The sequence below is a fragment of the Penicillium malachiteum genome, assembly GCF_028827825.1.
Source record: "Penicillium malachiteum strain IBT 17515 chromosome Unknown utg000004l:1.0-4883003.0:1.0-4884900.0, whole genome shotgun sequence".
Lineage (NCBI taxonomy): Eukaryota > Fungi > Ascomycota > Eurotiomycetes > Eurotiales > Aspergillaceae > Penicillium > Penicillium malachiteum.
In genome coordinates this window covers 4,181,312-4,198,019 of record NW_026643097.1, presented here as the reverse complement: position 1 = coordinate 4,198,019, position 16,708 = coordinate 4,181,312, and the positions used below count along the sequence as shown (strand labels likewise).

Below are 16,708 nucleotides of genomic sequence, written 5' to 3'. Positions count from 1 at the left end.
AACAATATATTCTCTTTCAGTGCGAATGATTTTCCCTTCTTCGGGTGTTCGACCCACTAACCACGCTGGGCCCCAAAGGTCCTGAAGATCTTGCACAAGGAGTGATATCTTCAAGCGAGGGCTCGGCTTCGGATGCTTCCCAGATTTACCCAGGACCCAAATCGGACCTCCAATGAAATCCCTCAAGCATGCTAGCTCGCGGCGTCGGAAGGAAAGGCCAGCACCAACGTGAATTTCGCTTACTTCCTCGCCCCAGACATCTATATCAAACCGGCAGACATGAGATCCAGTGAAAGACAAGAGGCCAATTGCACTTATGGCACACATCAGCTTTGCGACAGTAGCCGCCCTTGGTTGAATAACCAGACTTGCTAGATATTTCCAGTGGGTTTCTCTCTAGTATTGAAGCTGATTCCAACACATGGGAGGAAGGTGATGAGATCAAAGGAGACAATGCTGGTCGTCAGTCCATATCATCTCGCGAAAGACGAACAGTATGCGCAGTATCTGAAAGACACCCATCTTCTATCATGATGGAGATCTCCTCTCCACAGAAGCCTTCGGATTGCATGTATTCGAATGCATTAATGCACCTACCACAAATTTCCTCGAGCTCAATCATCGTTGCATTGTCCAGATCCAAGGGGCCTTGAGCTAGACCGCAGATTTCTGCAGTTCTTAGCTCAATCATGTCAAGCTTAGCATAATAAGCACCTGCGTTCAGAACAGGGTGCAAATCACGGAGCTTGCCCAAAAAAGTGGCTGGCACACTGTCATCCAAATTTGGCTCAGTTAGAGCTGTTTCTGTCGATCCAATCACAGAGTTGTTTTCGGAATACTTGGAAGGGCTTTCATCCTCTGGCGTCTGGGAAGGTCGCTCGTCGCTCGAATATCATGCTTCGGAGGATTGAGTGTCCCTGATATTGCTCAGATTAATATCGCTAGCTGTATCCATCGAACAAGAATGGGCCGATTCAACGCCAAGGTCCCTTTGATGGAACAGACAAGTCAATTCAGGGGAATGAATGGTATCCTCAAGAATTGATGACATCGCTGTATCTTGGAAAAGAGAGACAGGCAGGGGATTCTCAATCCCATATCGATGGGATCTAGCTGAACTTTGCCTAGTTGTCCTTGGCATCCTCGACGGGACGGAGGATAATATCGAGTCATGGTTATCAGAAGGGGGATTTTCTGAATCTGTCAAAAGGGAGTGCGACATATAGCATTGATAAAACTTGTTCCAGCTTTGGACGGGACCGTTGCAAATTCTACAATGACTTGGAGGTGGTCTAGTGACTTTGGATTGCTCAAGCTGTGCTGGAGTTGGTCGGAAGAGGTGGACAGAAGTGCAATGGAGTCTGATCTTCTCACACCTGAACTCAGTATGGTTACATATTTCATCAGGGCATCCATATAACATTCTCGAGTGATGCCTAGATTCGATATGTCTCTGAAAGCTTGGTGCATAGCTGAATACTTCATCGCACAAGGCGCAGGAATAGTATGTCACGAGTCTTAAATCGCTAGGGCTTACACTAGAAGTCAGTGTTTGACTAGCCTGAGGCAATGATACCGTCCTTATTCTTGTCATTTGCATACGCTCAACATAATTAGCAAGACGCCGCAGACTGTTACTCAAATCGACAAGCTGAGTTTGGGTCCAGGATGTGTCTGCAAGTAATGTCAATCTAATTGCGGAAATATGATCGCCTGATATGCGCAATCCTTTCAAAGTTTCAAGATCAGACTCGTTCAAGCCTGAAACAGAATCGATCTATAGAGATGAACAATTTCGGTTGTTAGAGAACCTTGGAGCTTGCAATCGTAATGTGGATTTCAAATGTGGGATCATGGGTAATTTTGCCTCCAATAATCTTGCGGCATGCCGAGCAAGGACATCCAGATTGTTTCTCAAATCAAGAAGATCACTTTCAGTCCATGATTCGCCTCCAAAAAGTATTGACCTCATAGCCGACAAATGTTCAGCTACTACGCGCGGCCCCGTTTGATTCTGGAGGGGAGACTCGTCAAGGGTAGAATCGAGCTATAGATAACACGGCCAATTTGTCTGAATTGCAGGTATGAAAGTATCTGAAACTTGAACATTCAGGTATTTCCAATTTTCTCGAGCCCCATTTGGAAAAATTGAAGTTGTGACTCTGTCGAGCTTTTGAAGTGAAAGTCAAGTTCCCCGCTGACACTACTTGGCCTCGTCTCGTTGGAATATACAGAGCCAGCCACGTTCCCAGAAAAGACAGACTGGTCTCTTTCCCATATTGCATCAAAATTCGAAGATGTAGCTTGACAAAGGTTCGGTGTGTGTTCGATAAGAGATGAGTAGGGATAATAGTTCAAGTTGGACGCCTCGGGGAGCTCAGACGGAAAACTTAGCTCAAAACTCAAAGGGGTCGTATCTGAACATCGGTTGATGTCTGCGAAAGGATTATATGACTCCGGGGTGCATCTCTCATCAATAAATCATCATCCTCGGGAATCTGGCGCTCCAATGGGTCCATATTGAGACTTTTCAAGGTTCCAACGTTGGGACTGTGGAAAAAAAAGAACAGACTCGGAATTCGAAACTTCACCTGAGAATATTGAGAATTGGGTCTCACTGGCATTAAAGGGGACTCAGTCAAATTAAAATGCGTTCTAAAACTTCCCTAGATGCCTGCTTCGATCGAAAGTCGGACTTCCACTCATTCCTGGCAGTTCAAACAGGCAGTGCACACAGCCCCTTCACTCGGGTGATAATCAAGGATGTCATCTACGTGCGCAGCCCAGATTGGTCAGAACCTGTGATATATGAAGTCAGAATGCATATTCATTCTAACCTGGTTTAGTGCTCAGATTGCCAAGATACACCACCCTGGTAAATTCGAGGCAGCTCGTGAGGCGCAGCAGGTTTGTCGCGGTGTTGTTGCATTAAGCGCTTAAGGCGCTGCATCTCACCACCTGGGAAGTTCTTTTGAAAATATGGCAGTGGGAGACGCCTCAGGAAGTAGCGGTTGCATGGGGGTACAAATATAATCCTACTATGGAGCTAAGAAAGTGTACGAGGGCATCCTTTATCAGTATATGAAATAATGCATTGTTCCAAGAATAAGTAACAGCCTAAAGGCAGACACAGTTATCCGGAAAATGGATGGGTATCTCAAAGGAATCAATGGATATACATGAGGGCCGAGATGGGATGCATAAAAATGTATAAACAGGTGAACAGGGCAAGGAAATGAAAACGAAAAAAAATAACCGAGTCTGCTATCACGATTCCTCGTTACCGAGGGACTCGATCTTCCTGGTTAATGCACAGATTCGGCATCCATCACCAATCTTGTCCCGTAAGAGACGGGCCGTTGTCACCTTAGGGCCCACTGTGCGTGATGCTGTTGAAGAGGTAGGCTCCTCTATCGGGGATGAGGGCCGAGGTGTGCGATCCACCGGGCTGCTTATGCTCGAATGTTGCTGTGATGCATCTGAATGCAGGTGGGATAGATGGAAGACATGACCACACGCAAAGCCAACCAGGATTTCTCGTTCGTTGGCACTGAACGGAGCCTGGCAGCCGCCGCATGTACCCTGCTTAGCACCAACGCGCTTGGTTGAGCTGCTAGACATCGATGCAGCCTCTGGATTAGGGCGGTCTAAAGTCGGCGTTAAGGTTGGTTCCTTCTCATCCGTAATTTCTTCGGCGATGTTGAACTTAATTCCACGGCGCTGTCCTTTGCGCAGGCTATCCATACCCAGTGCGACTTCACCTTGCATCACCCGGGCAGCTCCTTTACTTATACTTCTCTGCAAGTCATATTCGCGGATCAAGCGGGTAAGACCATCTCGTAGACCTTCAATTTCTAGGCCGCTGGGAATCCGACGGACAAGCTTGATTGGATCTATTGAAGTTCCAGCCTCTACAAGAAGCCCATGGATAAACTTAGGTTTGTCCATAGAGTAGTCAAGAAGGTCTTCCCAGAGATCAGGATCATCCTGCGACTTGGCAAAAGAGATGGCTTGGGAAACATCCTTTAGATCTGACAGGATCAGGTTCAAGGCTCGCTTAGTCTGGCCCATCTTGGACAGCAAGAAAATCAACTCTGGAGTGAAGTGGCGCTGTTCACAAATTGAAGTTGCGGTCTCGAAAGTGTAGGAGATGCTTGTCTGGAGGAATTCCATCAACAGCGGTCGATCGTAATCGGCAAATACCTCCACAGCAGTATCAGCAAACCTGTCGATGAGAGCCTTGCCTTCTGCGGCTGCCAATTTGCTCGCTGCATCGCGCGCATGAGCTCCGCGGCCCCTTTGAGGTTTTGAGGCGTCTTGAGGGAGATATTCGCCTCGCCACAGCGCACGAAGATAGAAATAGACAAAGAGAATGCGATTCGCAGCGTTGAGTTGGTGGACCACAGTTTCAGGAGGAACAATACCCGTGTAGGCTTCTCTAGCAAGCAGATGAATGGGTTCTGCAGCTAGTTCTTCCAGCTCTGATTTCGGCGCCGATTTCATTTGTGCCTTGGAGATACGGATAGTGATGAAAGCTGTGATATTATCGGAAACTGCATCAACTAGGCGATGCTCCTTGATCAGCGCCATGGCTGCATCTGCGTCTTGCAATTGAATATAGCGATGCAAGGCTTCACGATAGTGCCCTCCAACAAGGTACATCTTAGCAAGACAGTCTGTCAGAGTTCTCCACGTTTCAGAATCCTCATGGATTGAACTGGACGCCAGCTGTTCTTCAATGGCCTGTGTCATCACATCAGGGTCGAACAAATCAGAAGGCCATTTTTCAATCAGCTCTTTGAATTTCGTAACATCTCGAGAGACATAGTACGTGAGAATGGCCTCATACACCCCTGAAGCCAGGGAAGGGTGCAGATTTGTCGGGATATGAGGAGTAATCTCGTTCAATTTATCATTCTTGATAAATGTCCAAGCCCAGCGTTCCCACCGAGATGCATTGTCGAGAACCTTACTGCAAACTGTGGCGGCTTCGCTCCATTTTTCTTCTTGTACGAGATGCCCGACCCACAGTTCGCCAAGTCGAACCTTTTCTTGGTGAACAGGAGAAGCTTGGTCTCGAGCAGCGGTTTTAATCGACGATCGGTCATCCGCGAAAAAGTCTCCCAGACTTGATTGGGATTTAAGTGACCCCGGGACAACCTCTTTCAAGTCCAGTGCCGGTCCTGCAGCTTCTGGATGCTCATCAAGAAGTTTCCATGCTTGTTCATATTCTCCACGAGAGTCCAACCAAGCCAATCGGTCTGAGAGATCTCTCTTGACGGCAACGACGCTGTCGTATGGGCTGTGGATGAATATTTTCGCACCTGGTGCAGCAGCAACATCCTGTACTTCCTTAGGGGGTGGATCATCAATAGAAAGCTGCCTAGAGCTGAACGACGGAGGAACCCTCGCGGAAATTTTGTCACCACTGCTCGTACTACTGCGAATGCTAGCACCAGAGCTAAATAGACGTGCAGAATACATGGTGGCATCCAGCAGGCCATGCCCGAGAGTCCCCAGTGCACCGCGCTGTACAGTCTGGCCTTCTGGGGTTTTCCACGGAGGCAGGACGCTTAGATGATAATCCGATGAGGTCAGTCCCTCGAATCGGTTGACAGAAAGGGTGTCAGCACTGAGCTCTTCCTTCGTGTCTATATCGATGACTCGCAGCTCGGGTTCCTGGCCTCTTTGACGATGTCGGGTGCCAGAACTCTTGTCGCCCTCAGCCTCCATATATGCCAAGACAACGAGAAGGCGAGGCGTATACAAGGAGATGCCAGATATCACACAGTCCGTTCGCAATCTGTTCGTGGAAGTTAGCTCTCGGGCTCCTGGTGGATCAGTTGTACAACTTACATTGTCGAAACCTCAGCAGAACCATATTTCTCACCCTTCGAGTGCTTGCTCGCTCGATCCGGGTAAACATCAATGACCCACACGGTACCTCCCCAGCCTACCACAAGTTTCTCAACATTGCTGGGAAGTGGTGGAGGTTGCATTGGCTGTCGTGTCGCGTCCTCTCGAGAATCAAGGTTGTCGTGATCGTCCAGAGCCGCCTGGTCTATCCACTCGCACCGCGCTTTCCAGACGCTGGACATTTCTTCCCACCCAGGACCATTAGGCCGATCGATGTGACTGATTCGTTTCCAAGCGAATTCCAGCTCTGAAGACTCCAGGTGTAGATTGGAGCGCATGATCTTAATGCCTTCTTCATTGACCCAGGTCACATATTTCCCTGAGAGGGACCACCTGACCGTGCTGATCGCCCCCTCTCCGCTGTGTATTATTGTGTCTTTTCCACTGTTGACGCCCAGTCCCATGGACCCCAGCCAGCTTGACGCCGCTGCAGTGGCGCCTCCCATTGTGGTAGCATTGGAACTAACTCCAATACGGCCACCAGTGGTCAAAATCAATTCGCCAGCTCGTCCGCCCGAAATAAAAGTCCTGTCATTCTTGTAATCTGGTGAAAGAGCGACTGCCTGAACAGGTCGACCAAAGTTTCGTTTGAGAATATCCTTCGGATCTATCAATGATGATATACACACATTGCCGTCGATTGATGCAGATGCGATGTATATGGAGTTCGATGGTGTAGCTGGGACGGCTCCTTGCTGGCCTCTGGGCTGACCCCGAATGCTGCCCGAGCTAGTGGAAGTCCGAGTCGGAGGACGGTAATCCTCGGTCTGTCTGAGAGGAGAATCGAATTTGAAGGACGGTAAAGGAGGAGGGAATGGCGATATGGAAATCGAAGTCACGCTTGCCGAGTGAGCTTGGTATACACGGAGAGGTTGCAGAAGGGGCAGAGATAGGACATGCTGGTGTGTGTTAGCTACATCTCGAAAGCAAAGGCGAACTAGATTAGCCACTCACAATTATGCCGTTATGGGTTCCCACAATCTAAATTTCGCGAAATTAGTATACTGCATGGATATCTCAAAGCAGAATTACCCTACCATCTTGTCTCCTGCAACGAGGAATGTGCTTGTTGCGTCTCCATTGCGATACACCGATCCCAAGTGCTTGGTGAGATATGCGTATTTGAGCTTCGGTTCTTCGTCTTCGTCATCTGATTCGTCTTCATCATCCTCATCCTCCTCTTCCTGATCTCCGCTATCCTGAGAATCATCGTCGTCGTCCTGATGACGTCGATTGTGTTCGTCTGTGTTCGTAACGGAAGGTGATCGGCTGCGCATAGGGGTGTCGTTCTCAGCGAGGCCCTTATCAGCTCCCCCAGTAGTTTCTGTAGTGCCAGGCGCATCCATGGTGAGTCCCTCGTGGCGCCTGGAGCTCCCAGGCGGGTTTAAATCAAGATGCGACGAACAACGGGAGGGTTGATGCAGCTTAGGAGCTGGGGTTAGGCTTGCTCCACATACTGACTAAGCGGATGGGGGTTTCGGACCAGGTGAGGTCTGCATTGACATCGTTTTTTTCTTTTCTTTTTTTTTACAAGTTACACTCTCGTTCAGCTAACAATGTTTGCGAGAGCCTCTCTTTGCTCTTCGTGCAAGCGGCCGGTGCCATTGCGAGTACTGAGGCAACCATACAATCATTACTTACACGCGTCCCCGGCATTGGAGCTCCCGCGGCGGAAAGACTTCTTCTCGTCCAATGCACATTTAGCGCAGAAGTCAAATAAAGAAGATGGAGCAGAGTCCTTGGACGGTCAGAAGCAACGCAGACGAGGAGTCAGGTCGCCAGCCGCACCGACATCATTAAGACGGGTCGCGGTGGAGGCACAACGGTCAAGAGATGGGTTTCTTTCCAAGGCCCAGCTCAGAGAGCAGGGCATTCACCAAACAAAGGTATGGTCGCACTTATCATGGACCTGTTGACTATATTTTACTAATATGCTTCATGATCAGATAGTCACTGCCTACGCTGTTGCCGAGCAATTCGATATACGCAAAGTTCGAGACATTCTACAAGAAAAAGGGTACGAGCCCGATCCATTAGATACAGGGCTTTTTCCGCAGGTCGTCCACGTCCAAATCCCTATTGATTCAATAAGACGAGTTGCAAACCCATCCACGACCGATCTTGCCTCGAACGAAGTCGGTGATATCTTCGTCTTCCCATCCGGCACAGTAGTAGCATGGGCACTCCCCGAAGGATTTACATCATTTTTGGCAACAAGGACCTTACTTCCTGCAGCCGAGGGAGCTCATGTGGATGAATTGGAGACCGAGGATCTCGAATTTGTCGAAGACCCGAACCGTGAGAATAGCAGCATCAAGGGCGACACCATTATTTTGGGAACCAGATCTACAAATGAAGGCCCGGAAATACCATTAACACAGCAACAATCCATGGACACCGTCTTGACTAAAGTTGCATTCTCATCCGGCTTGGCTCGGAGTACAAAGCTTGCTGTGCTTGAAAGTCTTCTGTCGAATTATTTCGAATCCACCCGCACTATCCCCACACTTCTATCGAAAGGTTCTCGTCTGCCATATACCCGAGACTTTATCCTCCGCAAGACAGGTCAGCTACTCAGCGTACGTGCACAGCTGAATCTCTATTCGGAGTTAACAGACTCTCTCCCGGATATTTTCTGGGACAGTCGACATGAGCTTGGATTGGAGGGTTACTACGAACAAGTGGGTCGCGCCCTAGACGTGGGGATCCGTATCAAGCTCTTGAATGAGAAGATGGACTATGCGCAGGAGATTGCTAGTGTCCTACGCGAGCGTCTCAGTGAAACCCACGGTCTCCGACTCGAATGGATCATTATCCTCCTCATTGCCGTTGAAGTAGGCTTTGAGGTGCTCCGACTGTGGAAAGAGAGGGTGCATGAGCAAGAGGAAAAGGAAAAAGCGCGGAAAGAGAATTCGGTCATCTGAGGGCGGAAGATTTCCATGCATATGCATCATGTAACATAAATTACTTCCTTGAGCTACTACTTTCTAGCAGTTGATAAGATACCCCCCTTCACTCTTCTCCACTCTTCTTCTCTTTCATTCCGAGTCATTGACTCGTGATAAGAGGAGATGATCGGCTCCACTCCCGTCCCGATGGTCATCAGATGATCGACTTAGTCATCCCTAGGGGCGATAAGAAGCTCCAGGAGCTCCAACCCTCCTGTTAACAACGCTTATTCGTTTACTCTCTCTAAGTACCGATCTTGGTGCTCAATCCCTGTCTTCAATCTATTTTAGCTTCGCTGGTCGAGGTTCCTGCATCCCAACTTGCTCTCATTGTGTGGGATTCATCTTAACCAGTCATGTCGATCCCGGGGCCCCAGAAGATCCTCAAAACAATAGGCGCCCTCTGGCTGTCCTCAGCAAATGATGAACAACCCATAGGAATTTCAAATTCTTGTCCTTTGTCTGAAGTCAGCTGTCAGGCCAAGTTTAATGGTCAAGATACTTGCTGTTTCAATTACCCGGGTGGTCAAATGCTGCAGACACAGTTCTGGGATGTCGACCCCGCGATTGGTCCCGATGACGCCTGGACTATCCATGGTCTTTGGTGAGTCACAAAGTCAACAGACCACAAGTCAAATCAACGATATTGCTCCCGATCACATTTACTAATACAATATAGGCCTGATCATTGCGATGGCGGGTTTGACCAATATTGTGACTCATCAAGGAAATACAGCAATATTTCTTTGATTCTCATTGATGCGGGTCGCGGCGATCTCATTGACTACATGGGAAAATACTGGAAAGACTTCCGTGGTGATGATGCTAACCTGTGGGAGCATGAGTGGAATAAGCATGGAACATGCGTTAGCACCCTCGAGCCCCACTGCTACGACGATTACATTCCGCAGCAGGATGTAGTAGATTATTTCGATAAGGCTGTCGAGATTTACAAAGAGCGAAACTCCTATCAGGTATGTGTCTTTCTATGTCGTTCTCTCTAGGAGTAAATTTGAAAAATGCCGCTAACGCTCATATAGTTTTTGGCCGATGCTGGTATTGTACCATCGAGTCGTCAGACTTATGCCCGAGAGGATGTTGAAAACGCACTGGCAAAGGGCCATGGTGCCCCTGTCACAATTCGCTGCCGCCGAGGCGCTTTCAATGAGATTTGGTACCATTTCAACATTGCTGGAAGTCTCCAAAGCGGCAAATTTGTCACCTCAGATCCAGGTATATTCAGTTGTTTCATAGGGCTGTTTTGAATAGCAGAGCATAAGCTAATTAGCAGAACAGATGGTCCGAAATCAAACTGCCCTGCTAAAGTTCGCTACCCACTCAAGCGACCTCAGCACGATCCATCTAAAACCACTACTTCCCACGGCTCAGAGCCCACTGACCCAGGGACTCCGTTCGCTGGTCGGGGTAACCTAATGGTATCAACCTTAAACCAGAGACGTGGCTGCCTCATTAGCTATGGTACCTGGTATACATCTGGAACTTGTGCTACTTTCCATGCGGACGAAAAGTCAGGTTCGTACTTTACCCACGAATTGAAATTATTCAACAATTCCAGACAGTAATTGATGAGTGTTTTCTTCCAGGTGATACATTTACCCTCAGATCCAGCAAAGGACCGTGCTCCTTTGATGCTGGTAGCTTTACTTGTGGAGATGACGTCCACAGCCCCACTGAATTTACTGTATGTGCCACCGCAGCACGATTGATACCTGGACCTTTTTAGAGCTAACAGAATTTCTCTCTCTAGACTAAGGATGACAAGCTATCCTTTGAAGGAAAGACGACTTTCTACGCAGACAACGCGCCCAAAGGCTGGACGCAGAGCAAGATCTATCCCGACGAGGAGGGTCACCCAATTGAGATTGAAATAACCTGGCGAGCATAATTTGCCAGTTAGTGCTTTCTGTACTATTCTGAACATTTCTCCAGATCTCCCGTGATTTACTATGTATCACCCACCTGGGCACGTGCATACTATTTTACAATTAGACGCTTCATACTGAATTATAATATTCCAGGTCCAGGACCTGTACTATGCACCAGTTCCCTGCATGCAACTGTATCACTGGCAGCTAGCCTTCCTCTTTAGCTACCCCTGTAGGTACCTATATACATGGGGGAACCTTGGAATAGGCCACCAGTTACCTGCAGATTGTCCCGACTGAGTATGTACTTAAGTATATGAACATGGATGTCTAGGAGTATGTAAACACACCTGCGCATGTGCAGGTATACCGTATACCGTATACCGTCCGTATGGATGATATGGATAGTGTGTCCTTTCAAGTTCCAAGGTTCTGACCAAGCACTCGAATGCTGAGGAGATACCTTTCCCAATTTCCCTGCTATAGTGCCGCGCGAAGCGCGGCGTGAGGACTTATTTGCATAAGTGCTACACCGTGACTCAGATGAATTCGTTAGCTCGAACGGTAAAGGTTCAAATAAATCTAAACTTGAATAAGTTACTACAAAAGGTTTAAAAGTAAGGCTAGAACAACCATGTGGTGGTCAATACGAAAGGGCTGGCTGATGTCCAACTTTAAGCGAGGTCTGACAGGATAAGCCGCATAAGCGTGTACATAGCCCTGGAGGAGAGCATAACTCTAGGGCTGTACATAGACTGAACTTGGTACTAGAACGGGCCGGTGCACGAAAGCGCCTATCATGCAAACTTCGGCATATCCAATCACCAAAAGTAAGCATTATGACAGGTTTATCTGATAGGTTGATTTCGTCTCAAGAATTGCCGTCTGTGACCCACTGCATCACAACTGGTTGCGAACCCTTGCCCGGATGTGAGGGGAAGGGCGGCCTGAGTCCTAGAGGCCGCATGACATCTCGTAAAGACTTTATAGACTGCAGGCTTCTCATGCTTGTCATTAATTCCCTCGATAAGAAGTTCATTTCCTCCTTCTGTGGGGCACTATGGAGAAATCCAAGAGTATCAACACGATGGAATTCATAGATCTCCCCAGCGAAAATCACCCGAAGTTTCAGGAATTCATTCATCGTAAGTCTTATATAGAATAACCTTATTTTAAATTACCAGTAATCTGATAATCCTTTCTCTTTTTTTACTACAGCGTCTTGGCAGTTTAGTACGAGGGATTATCATCCGAGTATGAACACCCCATCCGAACCGCAACCACAACGCCAAAATATTGATAAACGCTCCGCTCCCTATGTGTCTTTTGGTGATAAAGGAACAACTGCAACCGCCGGTCTTTACGGATCTCTGATACGCATCTGTCGGCCTGTTCCAGTCAACCATCTTCATTCAGGGATCGTTGCACTTGGGCTACTAGATGGCGGACAAGCCTGTTACGCTTCATTGCGCGCAGACAAATTCTTAAGGAATGCACAATCCGTCACTTCGGGATTTGGCCTTCGAGTCTTGAACGCTCCACGTCCTCAATCGTCCCCGGTAACCGAATTTTTGGGAGATCGCTGGCCTGTAATCTCATACATTACTGATGGAGACTGTCAGGTCTCTGTTAGACTTTGGTGCCAACAAAACGTCACAATTCAGCATATGCAGATACAAAACCCAATGCGGGCATCAGAATCACCAAAGGTGGGGCTTGATGTTAATTTTTGTCTACAGGACCTGGACTGTGTGGAGAAAAGGGATGACCTAGAGGTCGAATACCACAGAGCGCCACATGGTTATGGAGTCATCGTCATGGAGAAGAATAAAAACATCAAATCTCACGGAGAGCGGATTTGTGTGCTAATCAGCGTGTTTATGAATGGCAAAGGACAAAAAATACACTTCAAAAACAAGAACGACCTCATCAAAATGCCAGCTTTTTCAGAACCAGAAGTCGAATTCACTGCTGTCTTCAAGATCTTCATGGGAACCAGGAAGCTTGACTGGCAAAGCTTTATGGTCTCAAAAACTGATGTCTACTGTGACCCTCTACCAACAGTACCTGCAGGTCTGGATAGTTCTCTCTCCCAGGATCGACAACTAATATGGCACTTTCGTCGCAACCTGGAGCACATTCTGTCTGTATGCAGTATTCCTGTTGATGTGCTTACAGCACAAGATGATAGCTCCTTGTCTGCAAATCAAAATGAAAAACTTCAGGCTCCAATGATTACAATCCAGCCGCCAACTGGAAGGGAAGAAGTTCTTCATCCCAATAGACCAGTTCAACCAATACAGCCTATTGCTTTGACATGTGGTGACTTTGGTGATCATCACATTAGCATTTCTGGAAGCTAGTATGTGTCCAAATATCCATGAAAATTCTCGGTCCAAGACCTGACTTCCAAAGCTTTGCCTTCATGTTCATGTTAGAAATACATGAGAGACTTCCCAAAAAAGCAGCAGCTCGCCAGCGTATCCACGCCGTGTGCAAGGGTCATCTAGAATGGGTCAAAAAATTGAAGGCCAGTGAAGCTTACTGCTCCAATATCACAGTCAACGGCAAGAGGATACATTATGTGCCAGGAACGAGTCTCTTGCCGGATAGTCCCGCGAACATGCCTACTCATATACTTAAAGCCACTGAATACCTCAAGTCATTTCCCGGACTTGATGACCTCTTCTTTGTTTGCAGCTGGTTAGGCAAATTTGCTGTGGAGTGGTTTCAACAACTGGTCGAAACAAGACAGCATCTCACTCCAACCTGGCAACACTCGCCTGTCTCTGAAATTCCTATTTTTCGTCTCAGTGATCAAATAATAATTTGGAAAGCTCTCAGAAGCATTGAAAAACTCATCAAACATGTCGAGAAAACACACAGAATGAAGCCTCATGAGAGATTGAAGGAGTTTATTGAAACAATGCATGGTCACCTCCCACTACTGAGTGTTCAGAATCCCACCTTTTATCCCACCTTGGACTTTATTGCTGAAGATCTGCGACGTCAGAATCTGCGGCGCTTCACTCTCAAATTTGTGGCCGAGAAGGATCAACACCCGAGACGTTCACTCAGTGTAACCCGCTCCGCTCGAGAAACTCGATTTTTGTTCCATTCTCGGGATACTATCCTTTACTATGGACTGGAATGGGGATTCTTTGTGGGAGAAGAGACAGTATGGGAAGAACTGGTCCATGCGCAAATACAGCATGATGATCCTCGCAATGATCAAGCTCGATGGGACAACCCTCTTCGGTATGGACTGGCACTAGAAATGGCTAAACATGGCCATCAGCTGGAACGAAATTTCCTCCCATCCGAAATGTTCAAGCATGCACGTCAATTCATTCTCGGCTGCTCATCTGTGAATGGTCTTTTCCCTGGACAACTAGACGATTTCAGCAAACAGCCAGTTGTTTATCGGAAAAATGAACGAAACTGTTATTTTCACGTTACTTTCGAGATTCCGTATCTTCTATTGCGCGCTGCAGAAGATCCGATACCATCAAAGTGGCAACCCGACGCAGCTGGGATCTATAAAGGTTCAACATTGAGCTCTCCCCAGAAGAGGAAGATCAGCCACCACCTGATCCAAATCATCTGTCTGTGGACAGACCAAGCTCTTCTTCTTCCGTTCCCATTTCTCGTCCAGAATTTACCAGCGCCTTTCCAGCTTATAGCAATCTTGCGGTCTCTCAGACCATTCCATCGCAGCGAACAATTTTGAAACGCAGAATTCCATATGGAAAGATCACTGATTTTAGCAATATCGTCGAGTTAGAGGAAGAGTGGCTCTTCAAATACCCTGATTTTCTGGACTTTACTCCACCAACCAACATCAAGGAGCTCAATGTCATTCGAGAAGCCATTGCTGATGAGCCTCAGTATCACTATATGAACGAAGCCATGCAGGATACCCGCTTCAGGAGCATCGTTGAGCTCTCCAAGATTCAGCAAAGATCCGAGCCGTGTTTCGCAATTATATACGAGGTACGAAAAGATCAAGAACTCCGAAGGATCCATTCTGAGGAGAAATCAGTATCCAAAACATGTTCCTCATGGCTCCACTTTTGGGAGAATCTCAAAATTCGACGAACTTCCATGAACAGTAAAAGACGTTTGATATACCTGAGGACAAGCGATAACTTCCTTGCTACGATGTGCTATATCGCTTCACCACCTTCTGAGCGAAACGCCATTCGACTATTTTTCGACCGACACGGAAAAGTTCATGTCAGTTACTTTTATGATAATACCTCCGCTGTATTGAATCGGTGGGAGACTGAGGTTCATTTTCGATTTTTCAATGTTCTTAAAACCAAGGAGGCCGGTTTCTCACCAAGTTCTGCGGTTCGACAGCTCAAGGGCCAGGAGTGCAAAACTTTTGGGAAGAACGCCTATCTGGTTGACACAGTATTGAGTTTTCGCATTTTGGGTGATTTCTTCGATCGCTACTGGACATGCCATTTAGCGAACAGCTTTGCACAATCGGAAGAGCCCGAGTGCAGATCAACACCTCATCACGAAAAGAAATTCATGTCGACGCATTGGCAAAAGCGAAAGGTGCTTGAATTGTGCCTAATGAGTGAGATCCTGGAGCGAGTGTGCTACAGCACAGAAACAATCTTGCATTGTATTGAACACGGACCTGAGTCCAATGCATCGATGGCGAAGAAAAAAGGAGAGGCATATTTCTCGAAAGATAGCTTTGAGGACCGCAGGCCAGCTGAGCTACGTGAATGCTTCCAGCTTCTGGTGATTGTCAAGAATAATGTCAACAGCCTCCAGGGCTTAGTGGAGCAGTGGAATTACAGACAGAATTCTCAAGGACGAGAATCTACGCGCTGGACAAGGAGTAACGAACAGAAGTACGGCGACACTGTGAAGCAAAAGATGGCCCAATTCGAGGATCACGTTCGAGAAATCAAAGCAACGGCTTCCCGAATTGATTTTCTCATCGTGTTAGTTACCAACGCACAGGACGCTATCCGCTCCAACAGAGAAGAAGAGAATATCACCCTGTTTACCTATCTTAATGTCTTTTTTCTACCCGTGGGTCTTGCTGTGGCCATTTTCAGTGCGAATGGTACTCCAGAGGGGAGTGTTCTTGGCTATATGGTTGCCACAGCTGCAGTGGCTTTTCTGGTCACGATATGTGTTTTAGTATGTGTGGTCTGTCACTTGATTCCTGTTAGCACTCATGGGATTCTGAAGATGTTCCGAAATATGCGCTTATCCGGAAATTCAAAGAGAGTATCCTTGAACCAGCTTGCCTTCCGAGACTTAAAGCTTGGATCAAGTCGATCAAAGAGAGAAACCTGCTTTGATCTTGAAGATCAAGGGAAAAAAGATGTTGAAGTTAGCTATTTTGGAGAAGAATCTTCCGATTGGCATGCTTCCTAGCGATAGTAGAGAATATGCCAAATGGTATGAATGAAGGAGTCCCACATTTTGAACGTATGGATATGCCAAGGTGCACAGCATTCCTAGACATGTCCTTTGGCAGCCTTCCAGCCCCAGAGCCAAGGGGGGCTCACAGAGCTTAGTTGTTCAAAGATCAGGGCTAGGTTCAGAATCATGGTGTTCTGACTTTAGGGAAAGTATTTTGATTACTAGTGACTCACAATGGGTGTCTCTTTTAAAGGTTAAGCAAAAGTGAATGGGGTCATGGTAGCATACATCGAATATAAGGAAACTAGAGTACATGCCATCATCATCTAAATCGACACAAAATGCCCGAGATGAAAAGATTGGATGGGGGTAGCTAGCTCCAAATATTCCATTCGGAAACTCATCAGATACATGTCAAAATGGGGTGAATTAAGGGAATTCGCCAAAGAAGGTGAAAAAAGGGCACGCTATTGGGATCCTAAGCAGGATCCACCAAGAAAAGACAAACGAAAAACATAAAAACATATCCCATGAATCTCAATCAAGAAATCCACGCGCTGTGGA

At 47.2% G+C, this 16,708-nt stretch overlaps 7 protein-coding genes across 7 annotated transcripts; 6 read left to right on the top strand and 1 right to left on the bottom strand.

Annotated features, from left to right (window-relative positions):
- Nucleotides 1-2,648: 2,648 nt before the first annotated feature.
- Nucleotides 2,649-2,940, top strand: N7483_009648 (uncharacterized protein; the record flags this gene model as incomplete). The annotated part of the gene is made up of 2 exons (XM_057093075.1): nt 2,649-2,791; nt 2,847-2,940. 2 exons carry the CDS (start codon nt 2,649-2,651, stop codon nt 2,938-2,940), a joined length of 237 nt encoding a protein of 78 aa, XP_056944249.1.
- A 327-nt stretch (nt 2,941-3,267) lies between these two features.
- N7483_009647 (CLH domain-containing protein) lies at nt 3,268-7,262 on the bottom strand (the record flags this gene model as incomplete). The annotated part of the gene is made up of 4 exons (XM_057093074.1): nt 3,268-5,803; nt 5,857-6,815; nt 6,871-6,897; nt 6,954-7,262. 4 exons carry the CDS (start codon nt 7,260-7,262, stop codon nt 3,268-3,270), a joined length of 3,831 nt encoding a protein of 1,276 aa, XP_056944248.1.
- A 210-nt stretch (nt 7,263-7,472) lies between these two features.
- N7483_009646 (RMD1 family protein) lies at nt 7,473-8,840 on the top strand (the record flags this gene model as incomplete). The annotated part of the gene is made up of 2 exons (XM_057093073.1): nt 7,473-7,802; nt 7,863-8,840. The coding sequence occupies 2 exons, from the start codon at nt 7,473-7,475 to the stop codon at nt 8,838-8,840; spliced, it is 1,308 nt and encodes a 435-aa protein (XP_056944247.1).
- Nucleotides 8,841-9,220: 380 nt separating this feature from the next.
- On the top strand, nt 9,221-10,770 carry N7483_009645 (T2 family ribonuclease; the record flags this gene model as incomplete). Its single annotated transcript, XM_057093072.1, has 6 exons — nt 9,221-9,468; nt 9,544-9,838; nt 9,905-10,097; nt 10,161-10,397; nt 10,469-10,566; nt 10,633-10,770. 6 exons carry the CDS (start codon nt 9,221-9,223, stop codon nt 10,768-10,770), a joined length of 1,209 nt encoding a protein of 402 aa, XP_056944246.1.
- A 1,236-nt stretch (nt 10,771-12,006) lies between these two features.
- Nucleotides 12,007-13,113, top strand: N7483_009644 (uncharacterized protein; the record flags this gene model as incomplete). The annotated part of the gene is made up of 1 exon (XM_057093071.1): nt 12,007-13,113. The coding sequence occupies one exon, from the start codon at nt 12,007-12,009 to the stop codon at nt 13,111-13,113; it is 1,107 nt and encodes a 368-aa protein (XP_056944245.1).
- Nucleotides 13,114-13,175: 62 nt separating this feature from the next.
- Nucleotides 13,176-14,480, top strand: N7483_009643 (uncharacterized protein; the record flags this gene model as incomplete). Its single annotated transcript, XM_057093070.1, has 1 exon — nt 13,176-14,480. The coding sequence occupies one exon, from the start codon at nt 13,176-13,178 to the stop codon at nt 14,478-14,480; it is 1,305 nt and encodes a 434-aa protein (XP_056944244.1).
- A 431-nt stretch (nt 14,481-14,911) lies between these two features.
- On the top strand, nt 14,912-16,156 carry N7483_009642 (uncharacterized protein; the record flags this gene model as incomplete). The annotated part of the gene is made up of 1 exon (XM_057093069.1): nt 14,912-16,156. The coding sequence occupies one exon, from the start codon at nt 14,912-14,914 to the stop codon at nt 16,154-16,156; it is 1,245 nt and encodes a 414-aa protein (XP_056944243.1).
- Between the last annotated feature and the right edge of the window lie 552 nt (nt 16,157-16,708).